We start from the raw sequence: 17,221 nt of genomic DNA, 5'->3' as shown, positions 1-17,221 counted from the left end.
TACCCAACCCCGCCGGACCGCTAGCTCGAAAAACCTCCGTTAAGGACGTGCAACTGCGGCCGACAGAACCAGTCGGATCCGGGTCCAGCTCTGCCGAATCCGCCGCTCCACGAGGTCCGTATACTCCCCACCACGCGGAATTTTGTTCCAGTGCTGTACATCCAAGCAAAGCGAGCCCCACCGTGTGTCTTGTCCGCGGTCCCTCGTGCTCGTCCGTCGCCGAGTCCAACCTATTCTGACCAAATCCGAGCCAATACCGCGTGGGGTGGCAGACCCGCTTCTTCGGATTCCCGCTAGGCTACGCCAGCCAGTGAGCTGCACCGTATCTTTCCCAGGGTCCCTCGAGCCCGTTCGCCAACGCGTCCAACCGACGGAGACCTAATTCCGAAGAATACCGTGTGGGGTGGCAGACCCGCTCCCCCGGATTTCCGCTAGTGAGCTGCACCGTGTGTCCTTTCCACGGTCCATCGTTCTCGTCCGTCAACGCGTCCAACCGGCGGAGTCCCAATTCTGGAAATTATCACGTGGAGTGGCATACCCCGCCTGAAATTCGACAGCGCTCCTGATTATCCTCGAGAACTTCGCAGCCAAGCCCAACCTTAATAGAACCAGTCTGGTCACGGCGGCTCGCTCCCTTGGGTCATACCAGCTCAGGTCGATTCGCCGAGATTCGCCGTGTCAAGAAACCGACCAGTACCCCGGCCGACCCTGTTGGTGGCCCCAACGCGAATAGACCTTGACCCCGGCAACCGGTCGAGATTATACCAGGTATGTACGGACACCTTCCCGTACTTCCGTCCCGTGGCGTAAGTTCTGCATGCCACTATGAGCTCCAACCTATCGATCGGCCGCAACTATACAATTAACCAAAACTAACCCTAGCATTTAAGAACACAAACAAACTAAAATTAACATGAACTTCAAATAAAAAAAAACTGTCCGTTGGTCCATTAAGGTCTTCCTCTGTCCGCTTCGTTGTGTTCAAGTGTGTCCCTTCGAGCTGGTTAAAGCGTCGACCCTGAGAATTAGAGGTGAGCTAGTTTGGGGCGTGAGGACGTCCACTGACAAGACGTGTGGACGTCACAGACAGTTACAGAATGTAGTCGATCTCTTTCAAGTGTCTGTTGATCGCCAGACTACGACTTGTACATGCCAAAACATGCAAATTTAAGCCGCCGTGCTCCTTCTTGCGTACCATCTGCATAATGGGGAACGCGCGCAGGCATTCCTCTCTACAGGAACGTCCCCATCGTTGTTGTTATTTTCGCTGTGTGGACACCAAGCGGAGGCAGTACAGACCAAAGGTACCACAGTCTCGATGTGCCAAACGTGTTGCATAATCACCCTCTGGTGAAGAGTTAGTGTGCGCCAGGACGGCAGCCACATTTGCTGTGAAAACTTGCCCGCCAGCGCATCCCAGTTGAGTGTAGTCATCAGCCTAATCGAGTTGGCGAAGGTAACACCCAGAATCTTAACTACGTTGGCTGATTGTAGCCACCATGGGACTGACACTTGAATTCCACCTAGTCAACATTGAAAATTCCGCCATAAGCCATAAGAAGGGCCCTCCTTAGCCGTGCGGTAAGACGCGCGGCTACAAAGCAAGACCATGCTGAGGGTGGCTGGGTTCGATTCCCGGTGCCAGTCTAGACAATTTTCGGATTTGAAATTGTCTCGACTTCCCTGGGCATAAAAGTATCATCGTGTTAGCCTCATGATATACGAATGCAAAAATGGTAACTTGGCTTAGAAACCTCGCAGTTAATAACTGTGGAAGTGCTTAATGAACACTAAGCTGCGAGGCGGCTCTGTCCCAGTGTGGGGATGTAATGCCAATAAGAAGAAGTGTGGGGATGTAAAGCTATAAGAATAATCGCGTGATGCAAAGAGATGGGTGCGTTCCACGGTGACAGTATCATAAACGGCAAGTAGAAGAAAAGAGAAAAGAAAAGAGAGCCACTGGGTACAAATTTCGTTACCTTCGAAAACGCCAACGTTCACCGTTTTCCGTAAATTCAATTTTGCGCCGGCGGCAAGCCCAAAGCGACGATATCATTTATTCATCGCTTCTATTTGCCACAATGACGTCACAACCACGCTGATATCGTCGGCGTAGGCAACGAGTAGATCATCCCCACAGAAGCTCAAGCCTACACACCAGTGGATTCGCGAAGTCGAAGCAAAATTCTTCACACAAACAATGACAGTTCTTTATGGGTTTTTACAATAGAGCAACAGAGAGGAGGAGATGGGGCCATGTTTCACTCGAACTCTGACATATAGCAATGGGGTTTCCATAAGAGGAAGAGCAGAATTTGCTTCGACTTCGCGAATGAAGATAGAGCACGAGCAGATGCATGGACAACGGGTCGCCTAAGCAGCCGACCGACTGGCTATGTTCGAGAGAAGAAAGATGAGTTTCTCGTTGAACCCAAGCGACCGCATGGTTTCGAAAAGGAACGAATGCCGTATCCGATCGAAGGTGTTCTCCAAATCGAAGCTGATGAGCTTACCAGCGCGACGGTAATGGCGGAGTGGCTTGTGCTTAGGACGCGGTGGGCCTGCATAATGCGTTCCATACTGTTTTTCAGGATGCGGGAGAGCAATTTATTGTTGAGCAGCGATATGGGCCGGTACGCTCGGGCTGTGTACAGTGACTATAATAACAGTGTCGTCAAGTGTCAGAATTGGAACAGAATCGTCTGTCAGTTCCATACAAATGCGCGTTCCAAACGAGCAGGAGACCTGTCAAACGTGGCACATGACGTTACTCTTCTTATAGGACTCTAGGGCTGTGTTGTCGCCTCCCTTCATCTTGACGCGCCCTTCACGAAGGCAATGGGAAGATTTCCGTTGAGTGCTTCATTCATAAGCATGTTCAAATCAAACATCAAAAATCAAACAGATTTGCCTCGATTGCTTGAGGCTCGACGATGATTTCGTCTTCTCCCGTCTGTAACTGCGTGATCGTGGTTTTCTTCTGTCTTCTATCCCCAGTTGGAAGATTGACATTGGCTTCCCTGCTACGTGCGTCTCGTTGATGCGCATGAACATGAGGGAGAAATTATGCTGCAGTGCCAACATTTCTCCTTTCAGCCGGTTGATGGTGGTTATGGTCTATGGCTGCAGATAGTAGCCGTCGTTTGCTAGCCATAGTTGCTCATAAAGGTGCTGGTGCGCATCGTGGAAATCCTCAAAGACGGTTCGAGATTTCCACTTGAAAAAGGACTTGGTTTTTGGCTTAGCGTACGACTATTCCATCCACAAAGCGTAGTTTCTGGGCTGCCGGGTCCACTATTGCCACTTATATCGGAACTCGGCAACGTTTTCTTCGGTTAGAAGATGCGGTCGAAGAGCCCAGAAACCGCGCCCGGGCTCATGTCCCAGTGGAGGGAGACAGAGTCTGAGCGTTATTATTATTTATTTATTCAGACTAAGGCCGAAGTGGCCTGTGCGGTATATAAGAGTCTTCTCCATTTGGCTCGGTCCATGGCTACACGTCGCCAACCACGCATTCTACGGGGGTCCGCAAGTCATCTTCCACCTGATCGATGCACCTTGCCCGCTGCGCACCTCGCCTTCTTGTGCCCGTCGGATCGTTGTCGAGAACCATTTTCACCGGGTTACTGTCCGACATTCTGGCTACGTGCCCGGCCCACCGCAGTCGTCCGATTTTCGCGGTGTGAACGATGGATAATTCTCCCAGCAGCTCATGCAACTCGTGGTTCATTCGCCTCCTCCACGTACCGTCCGCCATCTGCACCCCACTATAGATAATACGCAGCACTTTGCTTTCGAAAACTTCCAGTGCGCGTTAGTCCTCCACGAGCATCGTCCAGGTCTAATAAGCGTTTTGTAGATAGTCAGTTTGGTACGGCGGCGAACTCTATTCGATCGGAGCGTCTTGCGGAGTCCAAAGTACGTACGATTTCCAGCCACTATGCGTCTCCGAATTTCTCTGCTGGTGTCATTTTCGGCAGTCACCAGTGAGCCCAAGTACACAAATTCTTCTACCACCTCGATTTCGTCACCACCGATGCAAACTCGCGGTGGGTGGCTCACATTGTCTTCTCTTGAACCTCTGCCTATCATGTACTTCGTCTTCGACGTGTTGATGACTAGTCCGATCCGCTCAGCTGTCGGCGTCAGTCTGACGTAGGCTGCCTCCATCGTCTCAAAGTTACGTGCCATAATATCTATGTCGTCGGCGAAACCAAATAGCTGGACGGACTAATTGAAAATTGTACCACTCGTGTTAATCCCTGCTCTTCGTATTACCCCTTCCAAAGCGATGTTGAATAGCAAACACGAAAGACCATCACCTTGCCGTAACCCTCTGCGGGTTTCGAAGGGACTCGAGAATGCCCCTGAAACTCGAACTACGCACATCACCCGATCCATCGTCGCTTTGATCAACCGTGTCAGTTTATCCGGAAAACCGTGTTCGTGCATTAGCTGCCATAGCTGGTCCCGATCGATTGTATCATATGCGGCTTTGAAGTCGATGAATAGATGATGTGGGCACGTTGTATTCGCGGCAACCACGGAACACCTGGTCCGTGGTGGAGCGTTCGCCCATAAAACCCGCCTGGTGCTGCCCACGAACTCCCTTGCAATTGGTGCTAGTCGACGGCATAAAATTTGGTAGAGTACCTTGTAGGCGGCGTTCAGCAATGTGATTGTGCGGTAGTTGCTACAATCCAGCTTATCGCCCTTTTTGTAGATGGGACACACGACACCTTGCATCCACTCCTGCGGCAAAACTTCCTCCTCCCAAATCTTGGTAATGACCCAGTGCAGCGCTCTAGCCAGTGCCTCACCACCGTGTTTAAATAGCTCTCCTGGTAGTTGGTCAACCCCAGGGGCTTTGTTGTTCTTGAGCCGGCCAATCTCCTCCTGGATTTCCTGGAGATCCGGAGCCGGTAGAATTAAGTCCTGCGCGCGTTCTCCCAGGTCCATCACCATACCGCCATCTTCGTCTGCCACATCGCCATTCAGGTGTTCTTCGTAGTGCTGGCGCCACCTTTGGATCACCTCACGCTCGTTCGTAAGAAGGTTCCCGTTTATGTCCTTACACATATCAGCTGTGGCACGTGGCCCTTACGTGAACGGTTTAACTTCTCATAGAACTTTCGTGTGTTATTAACGCGGTACAGTTGCTCCGTTTCTTTTCTTCACGGTCTCGATCTTCCTGCTGGCGCTTTTTCCTCCGGAAAATCGAGTTTTGTCTGTTCCGCGCCTGTTTATATCGTGCCTCGTTCGCCCTCGTGCGGTGTTGCAGCAATCTCGCCCATGCTGCATTCTTCTCTTCCACTAACTGCTCACATTCGCCGTCATACCAGTCGTTTCTCTGATCCGGGGTCACCGTGCCTAGTGCAGCGGTTGCGATGCTACCAATGGCGGATCGAATATCTCTCCAGCCATCTTCAAGAGACGCTGCGCCTAGCTGCTCTTCCGTTGGAAGTGCCACTTCCAGCTGCTGCGCGTATTCTTGGGCTAGTCTACCGTCTTGTAGCCGCCCAATGTTAAGCCGCGGCGTCCGACTTCGACGCGTGTTGTACACCGTCGAGAGTTTTGAGCGCAGGCATACTGCAACGAGGTAGTGGTCGGATTCAATATTCGCACTGCGGTAAGTGCGGACATTCGTGATGTCGGAGAAGAATTTACCGTCGATTAGAACGTGATCGATTTGGTTTTCCGTTTCTTGGTTAGGTGATCTCCATGTGGCCTTGTGGATATTTTTGCGGGGAAAGAAGGTGCTTCGGACTACCATTCCGCGGGAGGCTGCGAAGTTTATGCATCGTTGGCCGTTGTCATTCGATACGGTGTGCAGACTATCCGGTCCGATGACCGGTCTATACATTTCCTCCCTTCCTACCTGTGCGTTCATGTCACCGATGACGATTTTAACGTCCCGCAGTGGGCATCCATCGTATGTCTGCTCCAGCTGTGCGTAGAACGCTTCTTTCTCGTCGTCGGGTCTCCCTTCGTGTGGGCAGTGCACGTTGATGATGCTATAGTTGAAGAAACGGCCTTTAATCCTCAGCTTGCACATCCTTGCGTTGATTGGCTGCCATCCAATCACGCGTTGGCGCATCTTACCCAGCACTATGAAGCCGGTTCCCAGCTCGTTGGTGGTGCCACAGCTTTGGTAGAAGGTAGCCGCTCGATGCCCGCTTTTCCACACTTTCTGTCCTGTCCAGCAAATCTCCTGCAGCGCCACGACATCAAAGTTGCGGGGATGTAATTCATCGTAGATCATCCTGTCGCAACCTGCGAAACCTAGCGACTTGCAGTTCCATGTTTCAAGCTTCCAATCGTGATCCTTTATTCGTCGCCTAGGTCGTTGCCGATTGTATCGAGTCGTATTATCTTCTATGTCGTTCGTAATAGTTGTTTTTAAAGGCGGCTTATTGGGCCTGCGCAAACCTCCTGTCTCGTCGGAGGGCCGTCGTGTCAGGGCTGTTTAGCGTCCCACCTAACACCAGGACTTGGGCTTGTGCGCTTTGAGCGGCACATATGATCTGTTCTAATATGATCTGTGAATGAATTGACTTGCCACATATTTAGACACATCGCAAATAATCAATATCATTAGTATATTTGAAATTTTCCAGTCGATTAGAAAAGCAAGTGCATAAATTACTATTCTATGGCAACATCCTTCGGACCCTTAAGTAAGATCTCGGTCCGATTGCATCTAAGAAGAAGCATCTAAGTGCTGTGCCCATCGGACGTGTTGCCCGGTAGACGTATCGCTCAGACGTTTCGTAATTCATCGGTAAGGTCATCCATTTGAAATAATTTTCATTTTTCAACCATTCAATACCATGTATATTTTCTCCATAAAAATATAATATTTCATTAAATACTATAAAAGGCCGGTGCCGAAATGCTCGGCTGTGTTCATAAGCGTATACTTACTACACAGTTTACTCGTATGTATACAGCAAATATGAATAGTAAGCTTCGTCTGTAGCATCTCGCCAATCACTGGTCCCATCATCATCCACAATGCCTCTTCTCTAGGCTAACACTTCGGGTGCAACCCATCCTCCGAATGCACGCTCCAGCTCGCACGCTACCGCTAAACACAACCTGTCTTGGTTAACATTGGCAACGACTTGAAGCCCTATTGGCAAACCTTCACGACCCAGTCCCAACGGTACAGCCGTCGAAGGGAATCCTAACACGTTGATAATAGCCGTGTAGCTGAAGTTCAGTGCCCGTACGAGCGGTTCGTTGTGGTACGGAGCTACCGTCGGATGAGTTGGATAGATGAATACGCCATTCTCACCGAGCATGGTCTTCATTTCCTGCAGCAGCTCATCCCGCTGCTGAACCATGTAATGGTACTGCTCCGTTCCGTATTGAATTCCCTTCCGTTCAGTAATGGCAGTCATAATTCCGATGAATGTATGATTCGATTGTCCAACGATCCACTTCAGGACTTCCACGTACGGATTGACCGTTCCTTCCAAATTGTCTAACTGCGCATCGAACGAAATCTTTTCCTTGTGTTTCATGTTACCGAACCAGATGTTGGCCGATTTTCGCAGCTTGTCAAAATATACCTTGCGAACTTCTGACTTCACTGTGGATCGGAAATGAGCCATCACCTTCTCCATAGCGTCACGGATGTCCATATCTACCGGTGACACGAGAAAACCACCACCGTCATTGTGCTGATAGAAGAACCGCACTTGCTTCAAGTCGACGGGTTCGTCCAATCGTAGCTTTTTGGCATTTTGATCGGCGATTATTCGCAGCATGGGTTTCAGGTCGGTCGCGTAGCGACACATCGGTCCAATTCCTGGAATTGTAGAGTATTGATTAGTATTCATAACTTGATCTTGTGAGTGATTAAACAACCTAGGAAAATCTCCTGCTCTTCACTGACCGCCTCCGGATACTGTCCATCGTTGGAAACGATCTGGCGGGACGGTTTGTGGCCGAAAATTCCATTGAAGAACGCCGGCATTCGAATAGAGCCTCCGATGTCGGAGCCCAGGCCGAAGGGTGAAGCTGCGGCGGCTTGGATGGTTCCTTCGCCACCGCTTGATCCACCGACGACACGGTTTGTGTCGTACGGATTTCGTGTGCGACCGTGAATGGTATTAACACTCTCCCACCTGGAAAAAGAAGCAAATATTTAGTTCATAAAAATGATTATGGTGAAACTTCTGTCGTATCCCGATCGAGATTTCTAGTCTCGACCGTTCGTCGCAACAATACTTAGCAAACTGATTCTCATATCGCTCTCACACAATCATTGTTAGGTCAATGACAGTATAGTAGATCCCGACCGATCGCCCGAACTGCCAGCTACCTTACGCGATAGTGCCTGTGAATCCATCCAGAAGTAAGACAGGTAGTGTTGCTTCAATAGGGTCCAACAGCGTGAGGGCATAGAAGGCTAGATTAGAACTGGAGAAACTCGAGGCTCAGAAAGCTCTCGCATTGAAACGTCTGGAGCTTAAATGACACGAGCAATAATGCAACCACAGGGAGGCAGAACTAGTGGCCCAGCAGAAAAAAGTGCAGGATGAAGCGAAGCTTGAGCAGCTGTAGCTGCTATTGAAGCAGACAGTATTGGAAAAATCATTCCGTCTATGAGAAATTATAGAAATGAAAGAGGGAGAACAAGATGACATCGGCAGTGAAGAGTCGGTGTAAAGCAATGTTCAGAAGTAGAGAGTGATGAATTCGACGATGGTAGCGGCGGATCAAGCACAGGTTATTGACTTGAACGAACAACCATGTTAGGTACCGAAGTATTATCAGCTAGGCAGGATGGCATGCAGCAACCAGCTGGAAATATAATAGCAGTAGCGGGTATTCCGTTAGGGCAATCAGGTTTGGAGCCAACGATAGGAGGACTAATCGCCCGAACCATTATACCGATAGCTAGTAGGAACGAAGACAATCTTCGCTCAGTTATCTCTGTCAAGCCAGGAACTAGTCTAAGCACCCCTAAAACTCTTCTAGAGTCGCCTGTATCATTGTTGCAGACCTCCATGGTCTCAAGTTGCCATTCTATACCTTGTGCTCAATCATTAGTGGATAGTTACTTCACGGTTCCTCAAATTGAGATACCGGGCTCTCGCGGTTTCACGTTATCGTCGCTTAACGAAGTGACTTAAAACAGTGTTTATCGACGAAGTGGATTACATTTCTACACCAACATTTGAAAAGGGCGTAACAGCCAAAATTTATTCCTTCTGATTCTTCGTCTACATATAAAGCTATATATATGGACATGGACAAAGAATCAGAAGGAATAAATTTTGGCTGTTACATCCCTTTCAAACGTTGGTCTAGATTTGCGGAATTACTGGGTGAATTCCCTCCAAGGCAAGGATCTCGACAGTTAGGCTATGAACCAGTGCAACAGAGCAGACGACTGGAATTGCAAAACATCCAGAAGAGCAGCAAAGAGATCTACCCGCACCGTTGGTCGTGCCGGTATGATGGGGCCCAACACAACAGTAACTGGCGGCGAGGCAATCCGGAAGATTGGCCGTTGTTGATAAGCGCATTCGCCACCTCTAGTGCGGCATGTGGCTAGCACTACAGCGATGCCTGAAGGGGTATGCTCTCAAATCTCTTACTTCTCTTACCAGCGAGTGTTCCACATGTCCTTACTACCTTGGAGACGCCGTACGGTAGGCAAGAGCTGTTGATTCATGCTTTACTGCAGAAGGTACGAGGGGTACAGGCTTTGAAGCAGGATGGACTTGATACGCTGATTAGGTTTGGTATGGCGGTGCAGAATCTCAGCGATCATTTGTAGGCCGGGAGAGTTGGTAGAGAAGCGTCCGATGTAACATCAGTACGATCCTTGACAACAGCGCAAAGTGAAGGGTAAAAATAGCAAGGACAAAACTTCTGTGGAATTCACACAACAGAGGATTCACAGCAAGTGACAACAAAAAGGAGATGTCAATAAGTAGATGGGATACGTTCCACAAATTCGGCTTGTCTCATCTATCAGAACCCCGAACACCGTGTGAGAGATTGCCCAGAATGTCGGAGCAAAAATGTTGATGAGTGCTGGAGGATGATACAACAATTGAACCTGTGTCGCCTATGAATTGGAGCCATGGAAGAAGACCGTGCAAGATTCGCAAGCAGTGCGACATTGAAGGATGTCAACGATGGGTCTACGGGTCTTCTATAACGTTTTATAGGAGAACTGTTCCGTTTTCCATCTCACTGTACATATATTCATCTCATCGCGAAACAAAGAAATACGGCACCAATTTCGTCGCTTCTTTTTGCTAACATGCGTGCTCACTGCTGAAAAAAATCACAAAAATAATAAACAAACTTACCTTTTCATTGCTCTGTTTTTTTGTGAGACCAATATCGGAGCTATGAGATGAAGTCCAGGAGCAGTTACCCTATCTAATGTGTTTTTTCTATTTTTTTTAAATAATGTGCGAGCAAGACATCACCAGTGCTAGGTGGATTAATCTGGATTTTTGAATCATCATTTAGTTGAGTGCATAAGCCTAACCGAAATGTTTATTGAAATGCAGTTCTTCAATCGAATCAACAAGATTGATGAAATGCTGCGTAAAATAAACAACCAAACAAACCCAGTAGTTAAGCATCATTAACGTTCTCCCATTCTACTACGAACGAGTTGTTTACCAACTCGTCGTTTTTTACGTCCCAGTAGTAGCAGATGTTGCACTATCTTCTGTACTCACCACATGCAGCACTCGGAAACATTAGTCAGCGCAAACGGAATGGCACCGGCTTTCCTCATAAGCTCCATGGCCCGGGAATCCTTCTCCCCGCGAATGTTGCGCCGCTTCCATATACCGGCCGTGTGAAGCATATCTAAAAATGCGGTAAATAAGTTGAACATCATCGTCTTTTAAATTGATGCTTGATCTTAAATAACAGAAAACCTCAACAAACCTTTCACGCGGATGCAGTCTTTGGTTGAGATCGGGACACCGAGGAAGGGCTTCTCGGTGGCCAGTTGTTCCTCGGTGAGTGTTCCCGAGGCGATCAGTTTGTCTGCCATGGCAGCTTCTTTTAGCGCTGTGGAGTAGCACTGATCAACGACGCAGTTTAGCAGCGGGTTGATCTCCTTGCAGCGCTCGATGAAGGCCTCCATCACTTCGACGCTGGTTAGCTGGGAAAGACAGAGAAAAATAAGGCAATAAAAATGTGCTCGTTTGCATAATTTGAAAACGGCTGATAAATTTAATTCATTTCTTCAACAATTTCATTCGCTTTAATCTCTGATAACCAGTGATAGGTATTTTAGCCTATTCAGATTACGCCATTTATCTTAATAAATATCTTGTTAAAGTGGAGAAAGAAAATTATAATAAATGGCGTAATAACAACTAAAATTCTGAAAAACTAAAATTATGATTTGAATCCAGCTTTTACGCTGCGATGCCATAATTCTTTGAATAACCCCTCTTGACACATGCTGTGTCCACTATAATTTATTCATGGGACAATCTTAGCAACCTATGACTTGTTAGAAATTCCCATGAAAACATGAATCTGTCATAATAAGGATAGAAATTCAAAAAGGCTACCGAGCGGTTCAATATTCCTATCAATTATTACCTCACGAAATATATGTCTTTATTTTATTTTTCAGGTCTCCAAATGAATATGAGATGATGCACACTTTGAGATGCTACAAAGTTAATTCCAATGAATCTTAGTTTATCAATTTTCCGGTACTCTCAGTAAATTTTTGGATCGCTGGTCAAACACATCATCAACAATACCATTGTCAGTTTTTACAAGAAAAACATTCATTATAGTTCTGATAGGTTGTTACCTATGTAATCCTCTGAAAGACTATAATTTTTGAAACTCGGTTCGATCTTCTGCTTAATTCTTCCTCAAACAATTTGAGCGCTTAATCAAAGCATTGTGTGAAAATCTTGGGAATAAGCAAGTGACAATTTTCAAGTTTCTGGGCAGATGTTCCGGAGTACCACCACATTAGTAGATGAGTATCCAAGATGACTGCACTCAGTAATGTATCGCCAAAACTAGTTTTATCTTTAAACCTTCAAGAATGACCGAATCTTTTTTATCAGTTTTATCAACCATATTTTAACATCATGGAACTCCGAGCTCATCTATCTAATGTTCTGTTTGGGAATAACATATATTAATGTACAGAAGGCGAATATCAAATCTAACATGTTACTTAATTCCAATATGAAGTAACAAAAAGTGGTAAATTGAACTGAATTTGATGTTGCTAGGTACAGTTTTTTATTACAATCACCTACATTTTAAATGTTTATTTTTGGAAAGGCTTTTAATATTTTTTCTAGTTCTTTACACAATACCTAGGAAATATTGCAATTTTTAAGATATCATGCAAATCAGAATGCTACGAACAGCCAAATTTGATTGGTGGTGCGAAACGCGGACATCGACGATGGGGCGCTCTTGATCCTGTGAGAAACCACCAACGTAGTTTCCACCATTTGGTGCGTCACATCTTGGAAACCGTCGTAGCCTTCACACACTCCAGAGTGTTTTCTATTAGAAATACAATTTCATCAGTTCTTACCAATTTTATCTAGCATGTATTTACCCCAGCCTATAAGCGATAAAAATGCTCAAACCGCATATCCGTGATAAGAGCTATCAAGGCAAGGAACATGGCTACTCCGGCAGTTCCTTCGGAAAGAAGGAGTTCCAGACTCGTTAAGAAAATTCGTGCATCTACGTCGTCAGCTGTTACATCTTCTAATAGTCTTTCTTATAAAAACACAGCAAATGAAATAAATTGCGGAAAACCTAAAATATAGAAGATAATTATGAAAATTGTTTAAACAAATAAATTACCGTTGATTATTATAATAAACCTGTGAAAATAATTGACAGATAAGAAAACAAATATGTATTCAAAGGCTACTTCGATTATATTTATAAAATCTGTACACAGCATCTGTCATAGTTGAATCACCCCTTATTCAATTTATGGCTAGCGTAAAAAGCTGGATAGAAGTAATGCGTAAGCAATTCACATGATGCACATTCTCAACCACTATGCAGGGCAACCTCTGCCGGGGCTTATTTTTTATCTTAAGTAATCTGTAGAAAGGCGTCTTGAGTGAACACTCAAAAATATGACCTTCTAAATTTGGGTTTGCGGAACTCGCTATCAATGATAAAAGAAAGGCAAAAACTGTTCCGAATCATAATAAGTCATGATAACAAATTTATCAAACTTGCATACAAGTGCACAAAAATAAAATCGGATAGGCAGCCCCAGGGATTTTACTGACATTATTACTGACAAACGCGACTCGCAACAAGCCTTTATCAGAACCCGAACACAATATGACAAGAATTATTTGCCTCGCATGCTTTGATATTTCCGGAAATACGATGCTATTTTTATAATCAGAGTTATTTAGATTCTCGAATATTTCCCTAAAAGCAGGAACTAGGATTGCATAAAACCGAGATTTGCTGTAGAGATAGTGCAAAATAACGGGATGAAAAGTTAACAACAAAATTGTTTTATTTTTTGTTGCTGACAAAAAATTTCGGATCTTTGTCATTATTATCTCCGACAAAAACAAAACTTTGTCGTTAGCTCCAGAGTCTATTATATAGAGCTGAGATGAGATAAGACATCTCGGAGCTGAATGCCCTCACACAAATTAACCACAATCCACGCAACGGCCAGCTCCAGTGTGACCAGCTTTTTTAACTAACCGAAAATTAACCATAAAATTAATTTTAATCAATAATTACCGAATGCTGAGCTGTTTATTTGCACGTCATGATTACAGTTCTGACTATGATTACAACATTTTTATAATTCATTCTATTTCACGTTGAAATTAATGAAAGAAACGTTTATTCGTGTTTACTTGTTTCTTTGGAAACTGAAGATGGAAAATCCCCGACTACTAGCAACACCGCGAAAGTAATAACAATGCACCCACCAGCAAAATAAAGCAACGCTGTGCTTGCCGGCGTCTGTCAAATCTCCCAATCAAAACTGGCCTTTTCTGACAGGCAAATGGTTTCAAAAAGGGACAGTAAGATGTCTTATCTCATCTCAGATATAGAGTTACGCAAAGAGGATCTACTTACACTTATTCTAAATGATGTTCTTGTTATTCTGTTGCCAACTTTCACTTTTGTTCAACCCTTCAAGTGACTTCACGGAAGCGTTCACTTCTAAAGCTTTTTAGTTCGATAACCTAGTCACCGACAGAGTGCAAACACGTGAGTTTCTTGTTGGTACTTTATTGGGGAATGTATTGGTGTTTTTTGGAGCTGTTTCTAGATCAAATCTCATACATTTCAATTCATGCGTTTTAATTCGCCATAATAATCATTAGGCGATAACAATACTTCCGCCTCACTAAAAAGCATTTGTTTACTTTGCTCGATAGGTAGACGGTTTGACAGTTCAATAGGTATAGTCGGGTAGACTCTGGTTAGCTCTATTTTGTCGCTTGATTCGCATGCGCATCCAAGAAAAAATGATTCCCTGCACTCAGGCAAATTGGCTATCGAATATCATAAAGGCTCCCCCAAACCTAAGCGATTTCATCGCCGCGACGGCGACAACTAGTCGCCGCGATTCTATCGTTGGGTCGCTGCAGGCAATAATCTATTTACGCTTCCATAGCAACGGCGACAGAATCGCTGTCGCCAAGCGATAGAATCGCGTCGCGACTGTCGTGTCGCGTGTGTTTGGGGGAACCTTAATTCTGCCTTTTGGAAATTTGCCACAAGTTTTGGATTTGAAATTCAAAAGGACTCATTATGAAATAAATTTTCATGGTCAATACAAAGCATGACATTTTCTTAAGGAACATTTATGAAATTACAATGATGCATTATGAACGCTGTATACGCTTGACATGAATTAAACCATAACTCCACCTTATGAATTACAGAAGTAGCATTTGGAGGCCATAACCACGCCATATGAATTTCGGAATCTTTAAGAAGCATCTTATGCTACATCTTATCCCTATATATTAATCGATTCATAATGCTGAATTATGAATTCCTAAATCAAGCATATTGAAATTTTTCTCGAATTATGACCATGTGCTTAATGGCAGAAAATAATAAACATGTTTTGATAAGAAAATTATTTTGAGCTTTTTATTGAAACATGTTTTGTTCATTCATGCTTTTGCATACATGCGGTGATTTTCAATTCATTTTGCGGTTGTATCGTGGACGTCGTGGGAGTATGAATAAATAAGTGGTGTCGAACGCATTCTAGTAAAATGTCTTCGAATCTAGAAAAAAAAATACTCATCTCATATGAATAAAAACTGTTCATTTGAAAATGTTAGCGCAATAATTAATTTGCTGTTGAACACTTATTATTCCCCGTTGGCACTTGAAAACACCTTCAACTGAATGAAAAAGATGAAAAATTCAACCGAACGACTTGAAAACCTTTACAATGTGTGAGAAGATGATTCTCTTGATTTAAGCTCTTTCCTTCCAATTAGGTTAACTTAAAATGGGCATTATGTATTTCATAAAATATCTTATGATTTCCTTCAACTCAACTTTGAACAAAATACCATAAGGTGTCTTATGAAATTCGTTACATGCAACGAATGAACAACGTAAGTCACAATAATGGAATGTGAAGAGCTCAGTATGAAAAGCATGAGAGACTTATGTTACAAAGATTTTCAACAATCTTGTAGATTCATAATTTCTGCCTTAGGTCTGTTCACAACATACGTAACGCAAAAATCAGAGTTTTTGACCCTCTCCCTCCCTCTTGTAACAAAAAGTAACATTTTTGGTACATGATTAAAACCAAGGATATCAAGAATGCAGCTAGTAAAAACGAAAATAGAATTCAAATTTTAGTTTAGCGGGACTGTTCTGTCGAGAAATACAATATTCGCTTGGTGTTTCTACGCATAATTGTCCCGCTATATGCTTGATTTCGGTAACGACTAAAACGATAACGGTATTCAAATCATTTTTAAATTGAACTGTTTATGTGGTTAAAGTGGTTGAGCTAAAGTGCCATTGCTTCGAATGAAAACTCTTTGGGTTGCCTCTATTAAGTTTGGTTTGGAAGATTTGAAATACAAGTACCAGTAAAAGCGTCGTACCCGAGGTCGTTCCATAAAATCATATAATCTGTAGAAACCGTGAATATTCATCGTCAGACAAAAATCCTTCGAAATTTAGCAACAATTTTTCAAACAAAACTCTCTGTCCCTTAGGATTACCCAAAAAAATACATCAAAATAGCCTGCTCTGAATAAAAAGTAAGAAACTACAAAGACTAGCATGGTACAATTATAGGTAGTATGGTAGTGAAGAGAAAAGGTTGATACGTATTCATCATCTTGATTAAGGCATATTAACAATTACTTCAATCAGTGATTAAAAAAACCTTTAAAATATCCAGCTTTCCACGCCAGCCATAATGGCGGCTGCTATAAATAATTCTGACAGCAACTGCTTCCGACGCTTAACTGATTTCGACGCTGATCCGTATCTTGGCAACCAATTCACTTTGTTTATTTATTGATGGAAGGAAAAACTATTTTCAAAAGCGGAAAAGCAAACACAAAGACTTTGGGCAAAAAAAAGTGCAGCGTTTATGCTAATTTAATATCAAATGTTCTTACTTTTAGGTCTCAACATCGAAACACTGAAGCATAAAACTATGGATTTGGAATACTGATGTGAGTTTTTAGCATTTGGCGTTTCGTGTGCGGCGAGCACTCGAAGAATGTTAAACACATTGAAGCCAGAAACACTGCAGTACATTTCCGTACTATGTATTCAAACTGCACCACGCCAATAATCTCGGCAACTAGTGATTTGTTATTAGTTCTGAAAATTACTTCACTTCCGATCTAATCGTGACCCTTTCATTCATATTTTTACGCTCTGTGACAATTCTGCAGGAATAGAAAAAAGTGGGAGGATCAGACATTTCCCCAGGGTTTAGACCCCTATCTCACTTGTTTGCAATGTCTACATTCCCAGTTTAGTGTTCAATAAGCATTTCCAACTACGGTAATTCTTAAACCTAATAAATGATAATTGAATTTGTATACTATTATTCCAACACAAAGATACTTTTATGTTCAGGGAAGTCAAGAATATTCTCGCCTCAAAATATTCAACCCAAAAATGGCCAGCATGATCTTCCTTTGTAGCCACGCATTTTACCGCTGGCCTGAAGAAGGTTCTAATC

General features: G+C 44.2%; 2 protein-coding genes across 4 annotated transcripts in view; one reads left to right on the top strand and one right to left on the bottom strand.

Annotated features, from left to right (window-relative positions):
- LOC134204727 (cytochrome b5 reductase 4-like) overlaps positions 1 to 17,221 on the top strand; it is a 280,937-nt gene that overhangs the window by 16,867 nt on the left and 246,849 nt on the right. The gene's annotated exons all lie outside the window — the stretch shown is intronic.
- Positions 6,805 to 17,221, bottom strand: part of LOC134204719 (fatty-acid amide hydrolase 2-B-like) — a 59,966-nt gene continuing 49,549 nt past the window's right edge. For both annotated transcript variants that reach the window (XM_062679495.1, XM_062679496.1), the window contains exons 3-6: positions 10,930 to 11,149; positions 10,716 to 10,848; positions 7,873 to 8,132; positions 6,805 to 7,813 (exon numbers count right to left, since the gene is read on the bottom strand). In XM_062679495.1, coding sequence (XP_062535479.1) covers positions 7,026 to 7,813; positions 7,873 to 8,132; positions 10,716 to 10,848; positions 10,930 to 11,149 — 1,401 coding nt within the window. In that variant the 3' untranslated portion in view covers positions 6,805 to 7,025. The remainder of the gene's footprint in view (positions 7,814 to 7,872; positions 8,133 to 10,715; positions 10,849 to 10,929; positions 11,150 to 17,221) is intronic.

The sequence above is a fragment of the Armigeres subalbatus genome, unplaced genomic scaffold (assembly GCF_024139115.2).
Source record: "Armigeres subalbatus isolate Guangzhou_Male unplaced genomic scaffold, GZ_Asu_2 Contig857, whole genome shotgun sequence".
NCBI classification, from domain to species: domain Eukaryota; kingdom Metazoa; phylum Arthropoda; class Insecta; order Diptera; family Culicidae; genus Armigeres; species Armigeres subalbatus.
The sequence above is the reverse complement of the archived record's forward strand: the minus strand, read 5'-3'. Positions and strand labels throughout refer to the sequence as shown.